The sequence below is a fragment of the Motacilla alba genome, chromosome 3 (genome assembly GCF_015832195.1).
Source record: "Motacilla alba alba isolate MOTALB_02 chromosome 3, Motacilla_alba_V1.0_pri, whole genome shotgun sequence".
NCBI classification, from domain to species: domain Eukaryota; kingdom Metazoa; phylum Chordata; class Aves; order Passeriformes; family Motacillidae; genus Motacilla; species Motacilla alba.
Genome location: NC_052018.1, coordinates 19,420,667 through 19,439,274, shown reverse-complemented (window position 1 = coordinate 19,439,274; position 18,608 = coordinate 19,420,667). Strand labels below are relative to the sequence as shown.

Sequence of the window (18,608 nt, the reverse complement as noted above, 5' to 3'; positions counted from 1 at the left end):
ACAAAATTATTAGTATTTGATCAGCTTTATGACTACATGACATATGGTGTATCTACAGACCATCCTTAAATCCAAGACATAGACTTCATAATACAAAATTGCAGTGGTCTCTGCAAGAAGGCCATGCATTGGAAGAAGGCAGAAAGTTCACATCAAGCTTGCAATTAAAATGATCTGTCTGAAAGAGCTTGAGTTTTGTCTGGCACTAGTGCTCTGTGAAGATGAAAGATTAATTTTCTGTGTCATTTTAAAAGTAAAAGTTTTTGTGATTCAAGTCACTGAATTTCAGACCTTTTATAGACCTTAAACATTGTTCATCTGTTCCACATCCTTTCACATAAATCATAATTTTCTCATTAGTTAAGGCAGAGTTTTCAAACAGTGATATACAGGATTCACATGAATTCAGACACATGAAATCGTGTGGGCTCTTCTCTGCAATTAAATTTAACTTACATAGTTTTGTTCTGCAAGTTGGGTTACTCCAAAACAACAGAGCATCTGAGAGATTCTTCCTGTAATTAAGAGTTTTTAATGCTTGCTTGCATGAGATAAAACATCACTTTGGGTTTGGAGCAACATTTTAACAAGACCATCTCATGTTCTGTAGATGTTCCATGCCACCTGGTTCTGAGAAAAATGATTTATCTGAGAACATTATTTCAGCATCACTAAAATTACTATGTAATGACCAAATCTAACTCTGATCCAGCATGTCCAGATCCCTCTGCAGAGCCTTTCTTCTCTCCAGCAGATCAACACTCCCACCCAAATTGGTTTGATCAGCAAACTGGCTGAGGGTGCCTTCAATGCCCTTGTCCAAATAATTGATAAAGGACTGGCCTCAGTATTGAGCCCTAGGGTACCCCACTAGTGACTGGCCATCAACTGGATGTGGCAGCATTCACCACCACCCTCTGGGCCTGGTCACCCAGCCGGTCCTAAGAGCCATTTAGCATTATTTTTTTTTTATTTGACAAGAGCAACAACAACAACAACAACAAACAAACAAAAACAAACAAACAAAAACTCAAACAAAAGAAAACAAACAAACAAAAAAGAGAAACACAAAAGAGAAAAAAAAAAAAAACAAAAACAACCAAAACCACAAGCAATAGTTAATGCTGGGAGAAGCCCTTAAAAAAAGAAAATTTCCAGCCATACTTAATTTCTGATTCAGGAGTCCCTGCTATAAATCTTGTACCTCATAGGCCTTAACCTATTTTTATTCCATAAAATTTTGAAAACATTTAAATGAAATTTATATGAAATTTTTTACCAGACACAAGCTGTTTCATGGTATAGCTTTGTGTTGTCTAAATAACAGTACTTTTTTGTTTGTTTTCAACTTGTGTGAGCTTTAGTTCTCTGCTGGAATAGACAGTGAATGATTGTGCCTATTCACCTTCTTCATCCCATTTCTGGCCTCTGACACCTTTACAAAGTCTTCTGTATCTAAAGAGAGTGATATCAAAACCAAACCTTTCTAATAAAGTTAAATTGCTTCCAGGGAAAAACCCTAAGTACTTAAAGTAAGTAGAAGTAATAGCATCACTGAAACCCAGCTAAATTGATCTTTCCCACTAAACTACTTTTCTTTCACTCTTTTCTTGCCTTTTTTGACTTGTGATATTTTGCTCAACATATTAAAATGAGGCTTATTGCTGCTGCTTCTATGTTGTTAAGCTGGAACTTCAGCAAAATTCCTTCTCTTGAAGTATTGTGCAGTTATGTGCTCTTTTTGCCTCTTCTCTTGCAAGAGTGTTCTTCGAACTTTAAAAGCCAGAAGAGATTAGAAACTAATTTTTCTATTATAGATTAGACATCCATATTAACAGTGTCCTTCACGCTTTGCTAGACCCCAGGATTGTCACTAAATGCTACAAAAGGGTGTAATCTGCTATCAAAAATAGCTCCTGAGTGCAGATTTGTGTTGGATGCCTCTCATTCTAATCCAATGCTTGTAAGAACTGATGATGCCTCAGAGAGCCTGGCAGGGCTGCAGGCTGCTACAGTGCAAATGTAAGTTGTTTTGAGATTATAGGACTGGGTTTGTATCAAACATCATCTGCAATTGCATAATATTTTGAGTATGAGTTAATTTTTCTAAATACCATAGTAGGTTTGCAGAAATTCATATTTGTGAGTAATCTGAAACTCTATTGCTTTGGGATATTTCACTGAACAAAATTAATCTTTATATTATCAAGTCAGAGATTTTTTTTATAGGTCTTTAACTTTTAAGAACATCGATACAGCATTGATCTTCACATGCAGATTTAAATCTTGAGAATATAGCAAATTGAACAAGTAATTTTAAACTTAATAATATTAATATGGCTAACTGTTAAGGTTCACTGCTGCTTTTCTCAAGAGTTTTGTTGAGCATAAAGACTGTTTTATACTGGTCTTGTACTCCATGTTTAGACCATCATTGATCTGTGCAGTTTCACTGCTGGGCATGAAGGCTGAAACCCTTTCTGCAGGAAGAATGGCTTAAGACAGGCAGATAACAGAAAATCTGGAACAAAGAGGGTACATTCAGCAGGATATTCATTAAAATTTTCTTACAATGGCACTTACAATGGCAATATGCAAACCTCAGAATAAAAAAAAAATTAAGGCTGTTCTTGAGCAACTAATTTTTGCCCTCTTAAATCTCTTTAATCAGATTTAGATAACATGAATCTGAATGAGCTCCAGTAAGAATAGGAATTCAGCTGTGCCTGTCTGTGTGAGTCCAGTGTAATTAAGACTTTGCACAGGTTTTAGCTAAAACCATGTTTGTGGCTCAGCAGGCAGTTAAATATTCATACTCAGAAAAACACAAAATAAATGTTGCCATTTCATTTTTTCATCATAGACCAATTTACTGTATGTAAACATTTAAGGCCCACTGTTGACAAATACTTCAACCAATGAGCAAATGTTGAGAACCTCATTCAAACCAATCTTGATGTAGGTATGCTCTTTTTGAACTAAATGGGGAAGCTTTGATTTTTGACTGTGAAACAGCAAAGAAAATCAAACCTTTTTTCACTTTAAGGATGTCTCTCATCTCTCAGAAATTAAACCTGTAGTACTTGTGAAGTATATGAAAGGATATAGTGCGAGCTTTTTATTCTATTAGGTGTTTGGAATGGATCTGCTTTTCTCAATGCTTAGCTCGGCCTCAGAAGAAGTCAATCTCCTTTAGACTTTCTTATGTAAGGAAACGTAATCTTAAAAGATTTACAATTTGGAACAGGATAAAGAGGTATTGCAATTTGACTCCTTGCCTGCAATCTTAAATCCTCCGGCCAAGGAGCATAAGCCTACTTTTCCAACAGAGATCTGTTCCCCTTTGCTCTGTGCTTACTTCTCAACCATGCCCACTCATCTTTGCAGTGAACAGGTTATGGATGATATTACCAAACCGCTGTAATAACATCCTGGAGTTTGTCCTCAGTTAGTTCACATTCTCCTAGGTTTCCTTTCACCACTGTGTACCACAGCCTCCAGCTCCAGGATGCCCTCTGCTACCCACCCCCTACTCACCTTGTCCCCTCTGGAGTGATCAAGATCTGATCTCTGTCTCCACCTTGTGATCTCCTGGAGTGACCAGAAAAGAGTGAATGAGGGAATCCTCAATACTAATTTCAGATCTGATCTTGACCTCTCTGCCTCTATGGAACAGTGGGAAAAAACCCAGCCAAACAGATTCTTTAGGTCAAACTACTGACTTTAAAAGAAGCAATAGGGTTGAAAAATGTAACTTAATTAAAATAGCTAGGCTCAGAGAAAAAGACTGAATAAAAAGTGCTGGAAGGAAGTTGGTGGGCAACTTGGGAGTTAGCATCTGAATTCCAAATGGTTGTTTTCGTAAAGCACAAACTATAGCATGCATAGAATTGGACACAAAGTTGTTTTTTTGTCAAATAAATTAAAAAAAATGAACAATATTTTGTTTTACTGCATAACATGGCAATTATATATATATACATATATGTGTATGTATATATAGATAGATATATATTTAATATGAAATTATTTTCTTTCTCATTTTCAGGAAAATAATTCTGATGTTAAGAACTGATGACACAATTATCTTTTGGTTCTCAGCAGGAAAAAATAAACAACTGAAGTATTAACGTCAGTTTCTGCTTTGTGGGAACATAACTGTGGCCAAAAAGATTTTGAAATAATTTGCGCTGCTAAAGCTTGAATGAGTACCGGTGCATAAAGCTGATAGCATAAACTGGGCTCCTGGAAAGTTCCTGGCTTTCATAATTCAGAACAGTTACTGCCATCGATAAAGTACAGAACTGTGGAAGATAATCTCCTCAGCAGACAAAAGGTCAGACAATAAAACTTATGCTTGACATTTTCCAGAAGAAATTCATCATATTAACTCATGAAATGTAAAAGGAAGGGGTGTTTTCACTGAATTTCTATGGGCAATGTAGTTTCTCTGAATTTTAAGACTTGATTTCTTTTTTTTTAAATTTTGATAGAATATGGAGCTAAAAATATTTCAAATCTTTCAATTTCCAGTCAATATAGAGCACATGAAAAATGATACTTCTTGGAGAGTTTATATATTTGCACTGCTGTAAGAACTGCCAGAGTACCAATACTGAAATGGAGAATGCAGCTCTCCTAAGCAGAGTGAGCATACTCTCTGTGCTGCTTAGATATCACAGTTATCTATGGATAGGAGCATAGATTAGGGTCTGACTAATTGTTATTAGTTTGGCCACTTCATTATGTTGCAATCACTAACTTACAATCAAATCAGTCTAGTGCACAGAGACGTTCAAAGTGAATGGGGGTAAAATGATGAATTTCTAATGTATAGCCTAAGTGCTGCTGATATGGTGAGAATTATGTTATAAAATAAAGTTATGTGTATCATTGTGCTAGAAGCTTCTCAAAATGTAAAAGAATGTAAAAGAAAGTGTAAAAGAAAAGTAATAAGTAAGGGAAAAAGAGAAAGTGAATTACTTTGAACTTCGAAAAAATAGTCAGAACATGGTTGGAATTCTAATTTTAAAGTAAAATTTGCTGTATACAGAAAATTATTTATAGCTTGACTTATAAATAGAAGATGAAGGTATATATATTTTCAACTGTTATCTCTTCTTTCTTGTAGATGAAAGTTTTCATTATTTTGGGATTTTCAGCAGCTATAGCCTTCACAGCCGTTTTCTTTTCTTTCTTTCAAATAGGGAAAGACACCATCTTTGGTAAGTAACAGTAAAAATACACGTTAGTTTCTTATGTTGACTGTTAAGCTGAAAATACACTGACACTGCAGACAGTTTAGCAACAGCAGTACAGCTCAGCCTCTTTCGTGTGCAAAATACACTGTCTGGCTTCTCTGAGAATTATTCCATGGAGGTGCTCTTTTAAATTTTAGTTTCATAAACTCAGTAAGTAAAACTTTGTATGTGTAGGGTATCTCAATCACTGCTTTGACTAGGAGGGATTTTGCTTTCTTAGTGGCATTCACGTGTCAAGCACAATTGCTGGATTTCTTTCCCCATCTGCTAATCATCCTGGTCAAGAGGCAGTTGCCATAGGATGTCCCACCTGGCACCCTCCTGCTGTCCCACAAGGGTGCTTCTTTCCTGTGGGTCTGTTGGCTGCTGGCACCCTGAGGATTTTAGAGCATGTCAGATTGCCTTATTCCTTATGTTCAAAAAATGTAATCTTGTAATTTTTACTAACATTTGCATCTGCTCAACTTAAATCAGTTAAATCTAATAAACTAGAAGAGTAGCAGATTCCAGACTGAATTTTAAAAGGAATCTGCAGAAATTGATTTTACATGAAATTAGGGCAGAGATAGTAAAGAAACAGGATTTCAAAACACAATCTCATATTATATAGCTGTATGCTTGATTCATAAAGTTTGGTGACATGATTACCTAAGAAAGTTTTCACCTGAATTTAGTGTAGAATCACATATAAAATAAAATTATATGCAAAAAAATTAAATTAAAAACAAATTCCCAAGCTATTACTTCTTATGAGAAATGGTTTTTATACCATCACTGCAAAACAGGAGATTAAGTTTTCCTTCCATACTGGATTATTTACTTTGAGCTTCCATACAAATTGTTTGGAAAGATGTGGTCTAAAGTGACCACATTATGTTATATGTTACTTAATACAAAATAAATCCAAGAATAATAGAAGGGTTTAGGTTGGAAAGGACCTTAAAGATCATCTAGGTCCACACCCTCTGCCATGTGTAGGGATGCTGTTCACTAGCTCACGTTGCTCAGGGCCTCATCTAATCTGGCCTTCAACACTTACAGAAATGAGACATCCACAACTTCTCTGAGCAACCAGTGCCAGTGCCTAACCACACTCACAGAAAAGGATTTCTTCCTAACATCTAATCTAAACTTGCTCTCTGTCAGTTTGAAACCATTGGCTCTCATCCTGTCATATAAGCTCCTTTCCCTCCTTTTTATAGTCTTCCTTAAGGCACAGGAAAGCCCCAATATATAAAACATACATGGACTATAAATAAATAGAATAGACTATATGTGATTCTTTTTATAGCAAGTGTCTTTGGTCTGATGAGACAGCACAAGATAATGTTTATTACTCAAGAACCACATATTTGGAGACATGGTATTGGTACCAAATTCATACTTCTTAGAGGAAAATGAAGAGAGACAAGGGAATTTAAGTATAGCAAGTGGATATTGTCTTTTACATCAGAGTATGAATCAATATCACAGGATGAGCAATACTTGAAGCATGTTATATTTCTCAGAGCTAAGCCCCTAAAAGTAATTTAAAAATATGCTATATTAAATTCTTAAAGAACTACTTATTGTGTGGCCTGTAAAAATCAAACTTCTTTTTTAACATAGACTCAAAAAGGTTTTCAGAAGTAGTGGAAATCCAAATGATAACACCAAATGAATCATCTGAATATTTTATTATGCATAGGTGAAAAAGAGAAATAACTACTGCTATACTTAGATACTGAAAACTTTAGTAGAGTATAATTTAGCCTAAGAGAGATTACTTCTCATCACATATTTCTCTTCCTTGAGCTAAGTGCCCTATTCAAAAAATAGATGATAGAAATAGCACAGACTGTACTACAAATAAAACATGTTCCCCTAAGATTAAATTGTACATAAACTATGAACAATTGGACATAAATGGTTGTTATTATTTTTATTATTTGTTTTCTAAGAAAAAAATGGCCATCCCACAAAATTCAGATAGAAATAAAGCAGTTGAACTTTAAACATGACTGGTTCTTTTATTATAAAGCAACATGTACACAAAAGAGGGATAAGCTAAGCCTCATAATAACATTATACAAGATAGCACAGCTGAAGTATTATTATGTTCACATATATCTTTCCATCAGACATAGGTGAAGAAATGAGAATAGGGTTTTCATGAACTGGCCCAATCCCAGGTCTTAATTTTGCTTGAATATGGACTTGAATTCTTTATGTGGCTCAGCCCAGCTCATACAACCTGTGAGGGAGGGTCAGGTTTGGCCTGTCCATCCAAGAACAGTTTGATGAAGCCTAAGGAACACAGCTGCATACAGAGAACACAACATGTTTCAGCTGGACCTATTATGTTTGGTCCTATATGACATGTTCATAACTGGATTTATACTTCAAGCAGGGAAATCTAAATCCCCAATTCTTATAAATCATGGAAGAATTTATTTTCCACACCTACCTTACCTTTTAGAAAGCTCAGCAGCCACAACATGAATTTCAGGAATAAAATATGGAGATGGCTTTAAAGGGCAAAAACTTTACCTTAATATTAGAAACTTGTATATTTTCTAATTGTAAACATTTTAATAAATATGCTATTTATTAACATATTTGTCTTTCTTTCTTTCTTTTTGTTTTGTCCCTGTTGAGAACAAATTGAAGATAACTGCATTACTAAGGCTATCCAGAAGGGTTCTAGTCTGGTGGATTATGCTGCACATTATGAAATTAAAAGGTAAAAGAGAGAAGTGAGCAATGTATTCAGGAAAAAAAGTGTTCATAACAAAAAAAAAAATTAATGTCCATCTTTCCATTTCTTTGAGAACCCATATAATCAAAAAATCACTGCCCCCATTACCTTTAAGGGATCTGATCTAGAGGAAGGTGATCAGATGGCAGGAGAGGTGGAACTAGGGGATCTCTAAGGTTCCTTCCAACCCAAACCATTCTATGATTATTTCACTGATAATCCGATCCAATAGGACCTTGTGCATTATCACCATTTAAGTTGCTTTTTTGAAATATGGGACAAAATAAATAACACAAAAATAAATATGGATGTTTTTCTGAACAAAATACCTCAAAATCATACTTTTGTGGACCTATTTTTGAATACTGATAATGTTTTTCCAGTGCAGTGAGACAAAAACAACTCCTATGGCATCAGGAGCCAAACCCTGTTGCCTTAATTTGGACGGTTAAAGTGAATTTCATATTTCCCCTTTCATCTACAGCAGATGTAAAAAAAAGATAAGGGAAGGGAAAGGAAATGAAACCTTTGTCTTGGACTGTGGATAGGCAGCAAATTAGGGGAAATCTCCTTTGTGCTTGAGTTACAGTATGAGAATGAGCTCTTTCAACCATTTTCTGACTAGATTTCTGTGCAACACAAAATCAATTTCTCTCCAAAATTTGGAACACATCATCTAAGTTTTACAGGGTAAAATCCCCACACTTATGCATAGACTTTCTGTAAAGACTTATCCCTGTGATTTAAAAATGAGTCATGATTTGCAGAGCTCTGTGAATGTTAACTGTTTATATAGACAGAACTTGTCAAGAACTGTTGCCCCTCTGAACGTAGACTGAGGTCACTCTCAGTTTTTAGTGATAGTATTTTGATGGCAATCCTAAGACATTTAAAAACATAAGTTTCAAGCTTTCAGTGGCTTAACTGCCTCATGTAATAGCTGGAGATGCTGATATTTATGTCTCACAAGACATTGTGGCAATTATTTGGTCAATATCCTAAACATGATAAAAGCTAAGAGATGCTAAAGATAAATGCTTAACAATGATTATTTCAATTAGGAATTGAAATTTTATTAGGAATAAAACTGAGACCACTTACCCCAGACACCAGACTATTAAGCTTCCTTTGAAATACTGTGTATGTGGATATATAGACTTTAAAGAGAATTGGTCCTCAGGAGTCCTGTTGATGATTGAGGATGGTCTTGGGTTTTAAATGTTACATGAAAGCAAAACCTACTCACAGCAGTGAGTTGGGAGACCTCTTTTGTGACTATCCTGCACAAGGTCTTCCACTTGGTGCTGCAGGCTCTGCTCACCCCAAAATTTTTTTTTCTCATCCTAAAGACTTCCCACAAAATGAACTCTGATTGTGTATTCAACAGAAGTGCAGTTTCTCTTTTAGAATTTTCCTTGCAGAACAAGGTCACAAAACAGCCTTCCTCTTTGCTTTCCCAGTGTTCTCTTCAGTCAATATACCTTAATACCTTAAATACCTTAAACTTACAACATATCCAGGACAGTCAGCTTTATTGTTATGAAAAAGTTCTAAAAATGTATACATCGCAAAACCTTCTGTATTTATCTCAATTATAGAAAGCTCCAAGGGAGTGGACTAGCAACCCCTACCTTACTGCTGGCTTTCTCAAAATTTCCTGAACAAGAGAGTCAAGAGATTTCCCAAGCAGCTGAACGAATGGAAATGTCAATGCAGGTGCTGAAACAAAAAGTTTGCCAGAAGCACAAGCGTTCATTGCATCCAACTGGTAAATACAGTATATTGACATTGGCAAGCCACCCTATTGATTTGTTGAATGCTGTCTTTTAGATTGAAGTTCAGTTAAGTTCACTTTTATTTTATTTTTCACTTTCTTTTGTTCTTGAAAACACCTCAGATAGGTTTACATTTTTCTTTGCTAGAGTGTGGATGGTGTTCTTATAGTTGAGGAGAGCAGTATTACACTATTGGCACCCTGTGAACTCATGACTGTGTATTTGTAATGCCTATAAATCAGCCTGCATATCCTCAGTGTTGCAGGCTTCTGGTTTGCAGTGAAATATCTATCTTCCCCAGCAGTTTGGGTTTAGTGCTTGATCTTCCATCACACTACGCCACTGGCATTTTCAAACACACTTCCTCTCAACATATGTATATCCCTCTTTAAAAAAAAAATACGTTCTTCTTTCCAAAACTAATTTTGTAATGCACTGCTGATGTACATTTATTTCCAGTTTAACTGTGGTTTTTTATATCAGATGGGGAAAGAAAGAGAAAGTTCAATGTTGTCAAAGTGAAATACTTGCTGTTAATTAGATATGAATTTCAAAATGTCTGTCTGGTATCTGGAAGGCTCAAAATATCAGAACCATTGACTTTTTTCCCGTATAATTTAATTCTGTCACTTACACAAAGTGTTCTATCTTAGTATTAGAACATTTTTTTTCCAAGATATAGAAGCATTAGAGTGCTGTAAACAAACATACAGCACCCACCACAGTTATTATTTATTTCCTTGCAGAAATATCCAGCTTACTAAACTAATGGGACATTTGTAGAACTAAAAATATATCTTTATCTATATGGATATGTCTGTGCATATATTTATACACACACACACATACACAGATGCAATTATTTTTGTGCTGTGTGATTTCGAAAGAAATTGAGTTTCTTAACTGCAGAAGAAGTGCACAAAGCTCTTGTTAATTTTCAGAACTGAAACAGCATTAACAGAATGTGAATAGATACTGTACAGTCTATGTGCCACAACAGAATAGTTTTACATGAATTAAAGAACTAAATTGACTTTAAAGAAAATTTGTGAGTCTCTACCTAGGCAGCCCAGATAACTGGGGAGCTGGGCTCTGAGTATAATTTTGAACCTGAAGAACATAGAAGTACAGCTCTATTCACAAATTTGGCACGAGTTACTAGTACATAATGACAAGATTATGTAGCCAGTATAACATCCTATTCTCCCTCTGTTCTCACTACTGCCTTGTACAGGTTCTAACTGCTCAGCAGAACATGTTTTGAGCTGATTTGATTCTTGCACCTGTTTTCTTTGTTTTTGTGGCTTAATGTTTTGGTTTGAACTATGGACTAAAGCAGCTTTCTTCAGAGCTGAATGGGCGGAACAAATAGATATCAGGGTTGGGTGGCATGCATTAGCCAGTGGGGAGACAATGGCAAGAGTTATATGTTACCTCTACCTTCATCTCTCATCATGTGATGATTGTAGTCACTTTGAATTTCAAGGGTTCTCTGAGTTCAGGAAGGATAGTCATAGAATTGTAGAAAGGTTTGAGTTGGAAAGAACCTTGGAGACCCCCTAGTTCCAGCCCCCTGCCATGGGCAGGGTCACCTTCCTCCAGACCAGGTTGCTCCTATTTCATGGGTACATCCACCTGCAACTGGCCACACGTATTTCAATACCTGCAGTGGTGAGAATAGGTACCAGCTCTCTGCAGCTTACACAATAGTGTGGCTTTGTCCCTCATTATCAGATGCTCACTGGGAGACCCATCTTTGATTGTATCAGAAATATATTTATAAAAAACTGTCTACTGGTATAAAGGGACTTGATTTTACTAAGCTTCCAAACTCCAGCTAATAATTCTGATTCTCTTCGACTCAACACTGAATTCTATAGTCAGCTGCAGGGTCTTTAAATTTCTGCATCTTTCCACTCACACATTTTTCTTCTTTGGCATATACTTTTGTCCTTGAATGGCATTTTTTACACCTTTGTTGTAAACACAAGGACCAGGCGAATAAAGGACTACAACACAGGGAAAAAAGGAAGCAGGAAGTGGGTCAACCTCAGTTTTCAGCTATTGCTGAAGCTCTTTCTTCTCATTATCTATGCATCAGCTAATAAACCAGCTCTTCCTCTAAGTCCCTGACACAGCCTCTTGCAGCACTTCTCACTAAGTGCTCTTTCTGAGGAAGAGGGAGAATTCTGTAGATATAATAATGTATTTTCTACTCTAGCAGCTAAATCCAATACAGCAAATTGCTTGTCTGGGTTCTTCCCTTCAGATCATTTATCAGCTGATCTGCTCACTATGATTGCTAATATTTCTGGATGTCTGCCTTATATGTTGCCACCAAAATGTCCAAATAATTGCTTAGCTAATGGATATCGACTCATCACTGGTGCCTGCAATAACAGGTATGTATGATAAAAATTGTGTCCTGAAAAATCTTTCCTTCTCATTCTTTAAACCCAAGAAGCCGTGTTTACTTTTTCCAAGAAAATTGGTGAAGGGTGACTGGTGTTAATCAGTGGCTGTAAATGAGGCGCCTGTGAATGTTCCTGGAGGAAGAAATCATCATTTAAACTTTGGGGCACTACTTTTTGTAAACAGGCTTTCCCTCTGAAAGCTTGAAGGATTATGTGAGAAACTTTATATTTAGGGAGAACTGATTTATTAGATGCCTTCTTCTATATAAAAAGAAAACTTAATTCTAACCCAGCATTTATTTTTGATTGAATTGGATAAAATTATATAAAGCAGGAGAACACTATTACTTCCCAAGGAGAAATATTTTTGTATTTTCCCACAATTCTAACAGTTAGAAAGCATGAATCAAAAAGTTTTAGGTGTTATTTTTAATTTTACATATCTGTTTTTATATGTTTAGTGGCTATTTTTTATAACTAGTATCTACTTGTTGCCTAATCTATTTGGCAACTGTTTCCTGCAAAACCACACGTAATAGATGTGCTCATCTTTTCAGAACCCTCCAATGCAATGAGTGTAAAACTGAGAATAAGGGCCCCTTTAAGTACAAGGGTAAACAATATTTGTACTCAGCAGCCTCTGGATACATAGACCTAAGGCCACAAACTGAAAGTTAGACTGTAAGTTTGCAGGTGAAGTGCTACAGAGATGAAAATGGAAGGCCATCATCATTGTACAGGTTAAGGTATTCTGCAATGTGGTGAATAAAGAGCAGTATAATTCTGCAGTTTTATTATTCAGCGATTCTGGTTTTATGAAATGAATCTGTTTTGCTACATGACAAGTCATTTACAAGGAACATGCCTGATAGACTCTTTGCTGAAAGGACACACCCTGATATGCATCAGTGTTATAAATCTAACTACGTGGATATCCATAATTTCCCCCAGGCATGTTCAGAGTTGCTTTGAATCTGAACTAGCATCTAGTACAATATTTGCACTGACATCTCCATCAGGGCTTGAATACATTGGCCAAGATTTGTGCAGCTGAACACAGACACATGGATGAAGCTCTTAATTTACAGGCGTGGCTGTTTAGTCTTTCTCCCTAGTGATGGAGAGAAGCACTCTGCTATAGGTAAAGGTAAAAGAGCTTTTTCTCTTCAGTGACTGATAATACTAGGATGGGTACTGGCATTTCATTCTGATATCTAAAGCTGGGTAGGGTAAATATGACTCATTGAGTCTGGTCTGTAGTCACTCTGTTCTACTTTGTATATTTTTATGCTTGTACCACATCAGAACTTAAACCCACCACTCATATTTGGTAGTATTTTACACTCTTTGCTCCAAATGTCTGTAGAAGTTGTAAGGTGATGAAAAATCCTTCAAAACCAGAGTTGAAACGAGTGAATCAGATCTTAACTGAATGTAAAAATTTGTGAGGTCCTTGAAATACCTCTAATTCTACTGAAATATATCAGCCTAAAAAGCCCATAACACTGTAATGTAAATAAAATATTCTGTGATGTAAGCCAGCTTCGAGGACTTCAGACATTAAATGAAACACCAGTATGTGCTTTTTCTTGCTTTACAGCTTCCACTTTCAGGCAGAAAATATATCAAGACCTATGGCACATTTATACTTTTGTTCACTCTGCTTGAATATATAACTGTAGTATAGATCACAAAATTCTGCATTTCATGAGTGAAATTTAAAAATGAAATTTTTAGTTTAGAAGGGAGCAAGGAAATGCTTTACAGATGTTCTGGTAAATCAGTTTGTACATTTGGGACAAATCAGATCAATTGCAAAGGATGTTTTCCTTAGCGCTGAGATTGCTTTGTTTTAGTGTGCACTTCCTAGAACAGAGGTCTAGTAGAATAGCATAAACATGACCTTCTCTGGACAATATCAACATAACATCAGGCAGTCCCAGCAGAGATATTATCCACTTTTACTAGTAAGAGATATTAACAGATTTTAGTTTCCTTTCTGCCTAAACAAGCAAAATAAAATTGCATTATTTTAAAATGAAGAATAAGGTATAGAAGGAAAATCCAAAGAGGTTTTCCCCCCATTTTTAAATCCCAACTAGCTAGCATTGATCTAAGTATTTTTTAGTATCTACTACAATGAGAGGAATTCAAGGGTGAAGGAATTACACGTACTAAAGGAAGGGACTTTCAGAGTGCAATTAGCTTCACCTAATCTTACCTTTCAGAGGTAGTTATATTTCCACTGCAAGGCTGCATCTTTGGCTGCTCCTGGTAGTGAGAAATAGAATGGAATGACAGGATGGCACCCAAGAACTGTCTGTTCCTCTGGCTTGATGGACAATTTGTTCCATGAGTACCTTACTTTTTGTACACCTAATATTTGGGGCATCTGGGAGGAATTTTATCTGCAGCATTTCTATTTCATTGCTGTGTCGTTAACCATTCTGTCAGGTAAGGACCTGATGCTCAGTCTGGAGGTCCAGTATTAGCAGAGTTAGGAATATGAGTACGGCTCACCCAGTGGAAAGAATGAGCAATCCTGACTGAGTCCATTGACTTCCAGAAGGAGGAATTGAGATGTTTCCTTTAGGTTATCTACTTCACTTCAATGCAAGCTAAGTGTTCAACTAGTAGCAGGCTTATTTTCCAGAAGTGTCCCATATTTCCAGAAGTTACACACATGATAGCTCAGTACAACATAAAACATCACACACTCCAATTATTTAGTTGCCACATGGCATTCATTCCACCTACTTGAAACTAGGCAGAACATTACAATAAGATTCAAAAGATAAAAATCTGTATAGTAAATGGCAGCTTAAGACTCCAGGTTGCTTCTCAGGCAGCCAAAACAAAATCCAAATGGGACAATTCCAGTATCTCACAAGTAAATGAAAACTCCCACTTTCCATAAACAGAATATACAGTAATCAAATTTGAGTACTTTATAAAGCTGTATGGTAGCAAAATCTCAGTTTTTCAGCTGCCTTTTAACTCAAGCAAGATTCCAAGACATTAACATCTTTAATGCAATAATAAAAAGGCATGTGAGAGGGGTTTTACTAAAGTAGCATTCCAGTGATCTTCTAAAATACAAAAGCAATCAGGAGAAAAATCACTGGTTAAACAGTTACATTAACACTTCATTATTTTTAATTGAGTGAAATAGCACTACACTATGTGCAGTATTTTATGCAATTTCAATAAAGGCAAATCAACTGTAACTAATTTGAATGCTTTATTAAAGCATACTTCAACCTTCAAGTGTGAATTATTGTGGATAATTAAGTGTATTACAGCACCATATAGCTTGGCAAACTGAGTCTCTTCAGTGTGCTGGAGATCAATGAATTATTAATATAATTGTTTAGCATCCTGATAGACATGTAAATGTATGTTTTAACACTATGTATTTCTATCAATATTCCAGAAATATTTCTGGTTCTTTGTGGCTTACTTTAAAACTTTACTCAACTTGAATGCATTGCAAAAAAAAAAAAATATATATCTTCCTTTTAGTATTGATATATATTTAACAATATGAAATATATTGAACAGGACAAGTTGAAAAACAACCAAAAAACCAAACCCCAAAATTTCTAATACTCATGACAGAGGGAAAATTAGTTGGGTTAGACCCAAGATTCACTGACTATACTAATAAATGGATTTCCCCAAGAATCATTTACTGACCCTCAAATTAAATACAACCTGATTCCTGCCACCCTCTTACTTTTCCATGTTTGACTACACTTATTTTTTACCCCCCTTCCCCCTTCCAGGTAGGCTGGCTGTGGGGTGACAAACTGGTATGCAATGATGCCAAGATGTGCTCAGGCAGGTGATATTCAGGGAAAACAAGTTTTTGTGAGGAAAAAAATACACTGCAGTTAGTGCTGACAACCTGGCAGCATAGTTCAGTGCCTGGGCTTGTGCACAGGCCCTCCCAAAGATGGACCCAAGAAATTGGTATAGCTTCAACCAGAGGCAGCATTGCCACTGGATTCAGCTCCCATCTCCTCAGCCCTGGCTCCTTTGGTCCTGCTAAATGATTTCTTCTCCATGACTACTGTCCAATTTTCATTTAAGTTTTCTTTACCTTCACTCTGAAGGGTTTCTTCATATTTTCCCAAGTTTTTATTTCCTCTCTCTTGCTCTAGCACATCTTTTTAAGGAGCATTTTTGTCGCTCTAAAACATGTTTTTGAAGGTGCTAGCAAAGGCACTTGAGAATACATCTGACTTTATGGGGAATGAGGACACTATCAAGAACTCACCTTCACATCAAGTATTTAAAAATTTCAAAAGGTAAACAACTGAGGTTATAAACACAAGTAAAATAGTAATAATTTATTAGCAATTTAAATTTTCATTATTTTCCTTTTGAGTAAAATTAATATTGGCATACACGAAGACAAATATTTTAGACACTTTCAAAGATTGCTACATAAACATCTTATTGGCATATTGCTCTGTGTCTGATGATTATTTTATTAATTTAATGAATTTATTAAGTAATTATTTTTATTGATTTAATTGTTTATAATTTTATTACAATATTTTAATGGTCAGATATTATATTCAGAACATAAATATAACATAAATATTATATATATATACATTTTAGATTCAGAATATATTCAGAGGTTCTGCTGCTGCTGTTGCTCTTAGTGGATTTTTAATTTTGTTTTAGTGGATTTTTAATTTTGTTTTTCTTCTCATAGGGAACATCCTAGATGGGGAGCATCCAACACAGCTTTGGCTAGGTGGCTTCCAGCAGCCTATGAAGATGGCCTCAGCCAGCCTCGAGGATGGGATCCCAGTGTCCGATACAATGGATTCCAGCTACCCTCGGTTAGGAAGAGTACCTCCAGATCACTTGAAACACTTACACTGGGCCATTATCACGCCTGCCACCACTCCATTTGCATCAGTAAAGGAAGTATCTGTGTAAAATACTTCAGAAGTATCTGTGGAGCTCAGTTAAGAAGCCAGTGGTTTTGCTAAAGCATAAGTTCAGCCAGATGGTGAGAGGTTCCCTGCCCTGGCTGGGGTAAGCCCATGGAGCAGTGCAGGGCTGGAGGCACTGACGTTCCTGAGGGGCAGCCCAGTACTCCAAAGAGTGCTGTAGGCCAGAGAGGCAGGACAGGAGCCAGCCAAATGCCTGGCCTGGCAGGCACCAGGCAGCCAGCAGACACAGGGTGGTGATGGCTCAGGTAGAGAAAAGGTGCACAGCGGACCTAATTCTGACCTTCCCAAGATGAAAGTGTAGATACAAGGGAGGCTTACAAGGTCACAAGTTGCTCCAGAGAAAATTTTGTCTTGAAACAAGAAATTAAATTTGTTGTGAGCACAATAAATGTTGGAAAATGGATTCCAGGCTAGAGAACTTCTGGCATATCCCTCATGGGAAATACCCAAGATCTGTCTTCATGGGGCTCTTAATGACCTGCTTTCAATTTGAAGTTGCACATTGTGGTCTCCAGAGTTTCCTTCCAGCCTAGATTTTCCAGCAATTTTATGATTCTTTGCTTTAAAAATGGTACCTTTATTCAGGAAGGAAGGGGGCAAAGGTTGGATGTTACCTAAACAGATATAAAGCATGTCGATGGGCTAGCATGTGTGTAGGTGTGTGCATGTATGCCATTCCTCATAGGCTAGCAAGCCTTAACTGAACAAGTATTGCTGTCAAATCCTGACTTCATTTGTTAGCTTGAAAAAGTTTGAAAAAAAGAACATTTGCACAGAGGACTGGGAGAAAAATTCCCCAGTGCAGTGTAGAATGATTTGGTCTGGATTTACAATTTGTGATTTGTCATCATTGCTTTGAAACCTGACTTTTAATGGACTCAAAGTCTTGTTATTTTAACCATTGTATGTTTAATAAGGATAATCAGGAGAATTTAGTGTTAATGTCACCTGCAACTCATGTTATTAATTAAATAACATTGTCTCTAAGTTGCATAATTTAGCACTCAGAGATGAAAACCTGACATTTACACAGGCAAATTTCCAGTAGATAGTACAAACTGCCTTTTTCTAGATTCATTAGGGTACATCCTTGTGAAGCAAAACACTCTTAAAAAAAAGATTAACTATACTGAATCTAATCATCAACATCTGATGTTCAGCAAGGTTCTCTGCTTTGTTTTGGAGAAGGATAGGGTAAAACTAATGTCATAAATGTTTTTTCTCATTTACATAATTGTGGGGGTTTTGTTTTTTTTTTACTTTTAGCTATCTGACTGTATTCTTTCTAAAGTATTGTGAAAATGTTGTGAAAGTGATAGATAGGTGTGAGGATTACTATAAAGCAAAACAGTGATAAGAAAATTTTACTAACTTCAAGAAAATGTTTGTGGCCACCAAAGCTATTAAAATCCTGATCTAAAGATTTGGATTCCTGATGAGCTGTAGAT

At 36.2% G+C, this 18,608-nt stretch overlaps 1 protein-coding gene across 1 annotated transcript in view; it reads left to right on the top strand.

Moving 5' to 3' along the window:
- TPO (thyroid peroxidase) overlaps positions 1–18,608 on the top strand; it is a 45,625-nt gene that overhangs the window by 2,910 nt on the left and 24,107 nt on the right. Inside the window, exons 2-7 of the mRNA XM_038133466.1 lie at positions 4,049–4,336; positions 5,132–5,225; positions 7,899–7,983; positions 9,597–9,766; positions 12,043–12,175; positions 16,914–17,043. Of these exons, the coding sequence (XP_037989394.1) occupies positions 5,132–5,225; positions 7,899–7,983; positions 9,597–9,766; positions 12,043–12,175; positions 16,914–17,043 (612 nt within the window). The 5' untranslated portion in view covers positions 4,049–4,336. The remainder of the gene's footprint in view (positions 1–4,048; positions 4,337–5,131; positions 5,226–7,898; positions 7,984–9,596; positions 9,767–12,042; positions 12,176–16,913; positions 17,044–18,608) is intronic.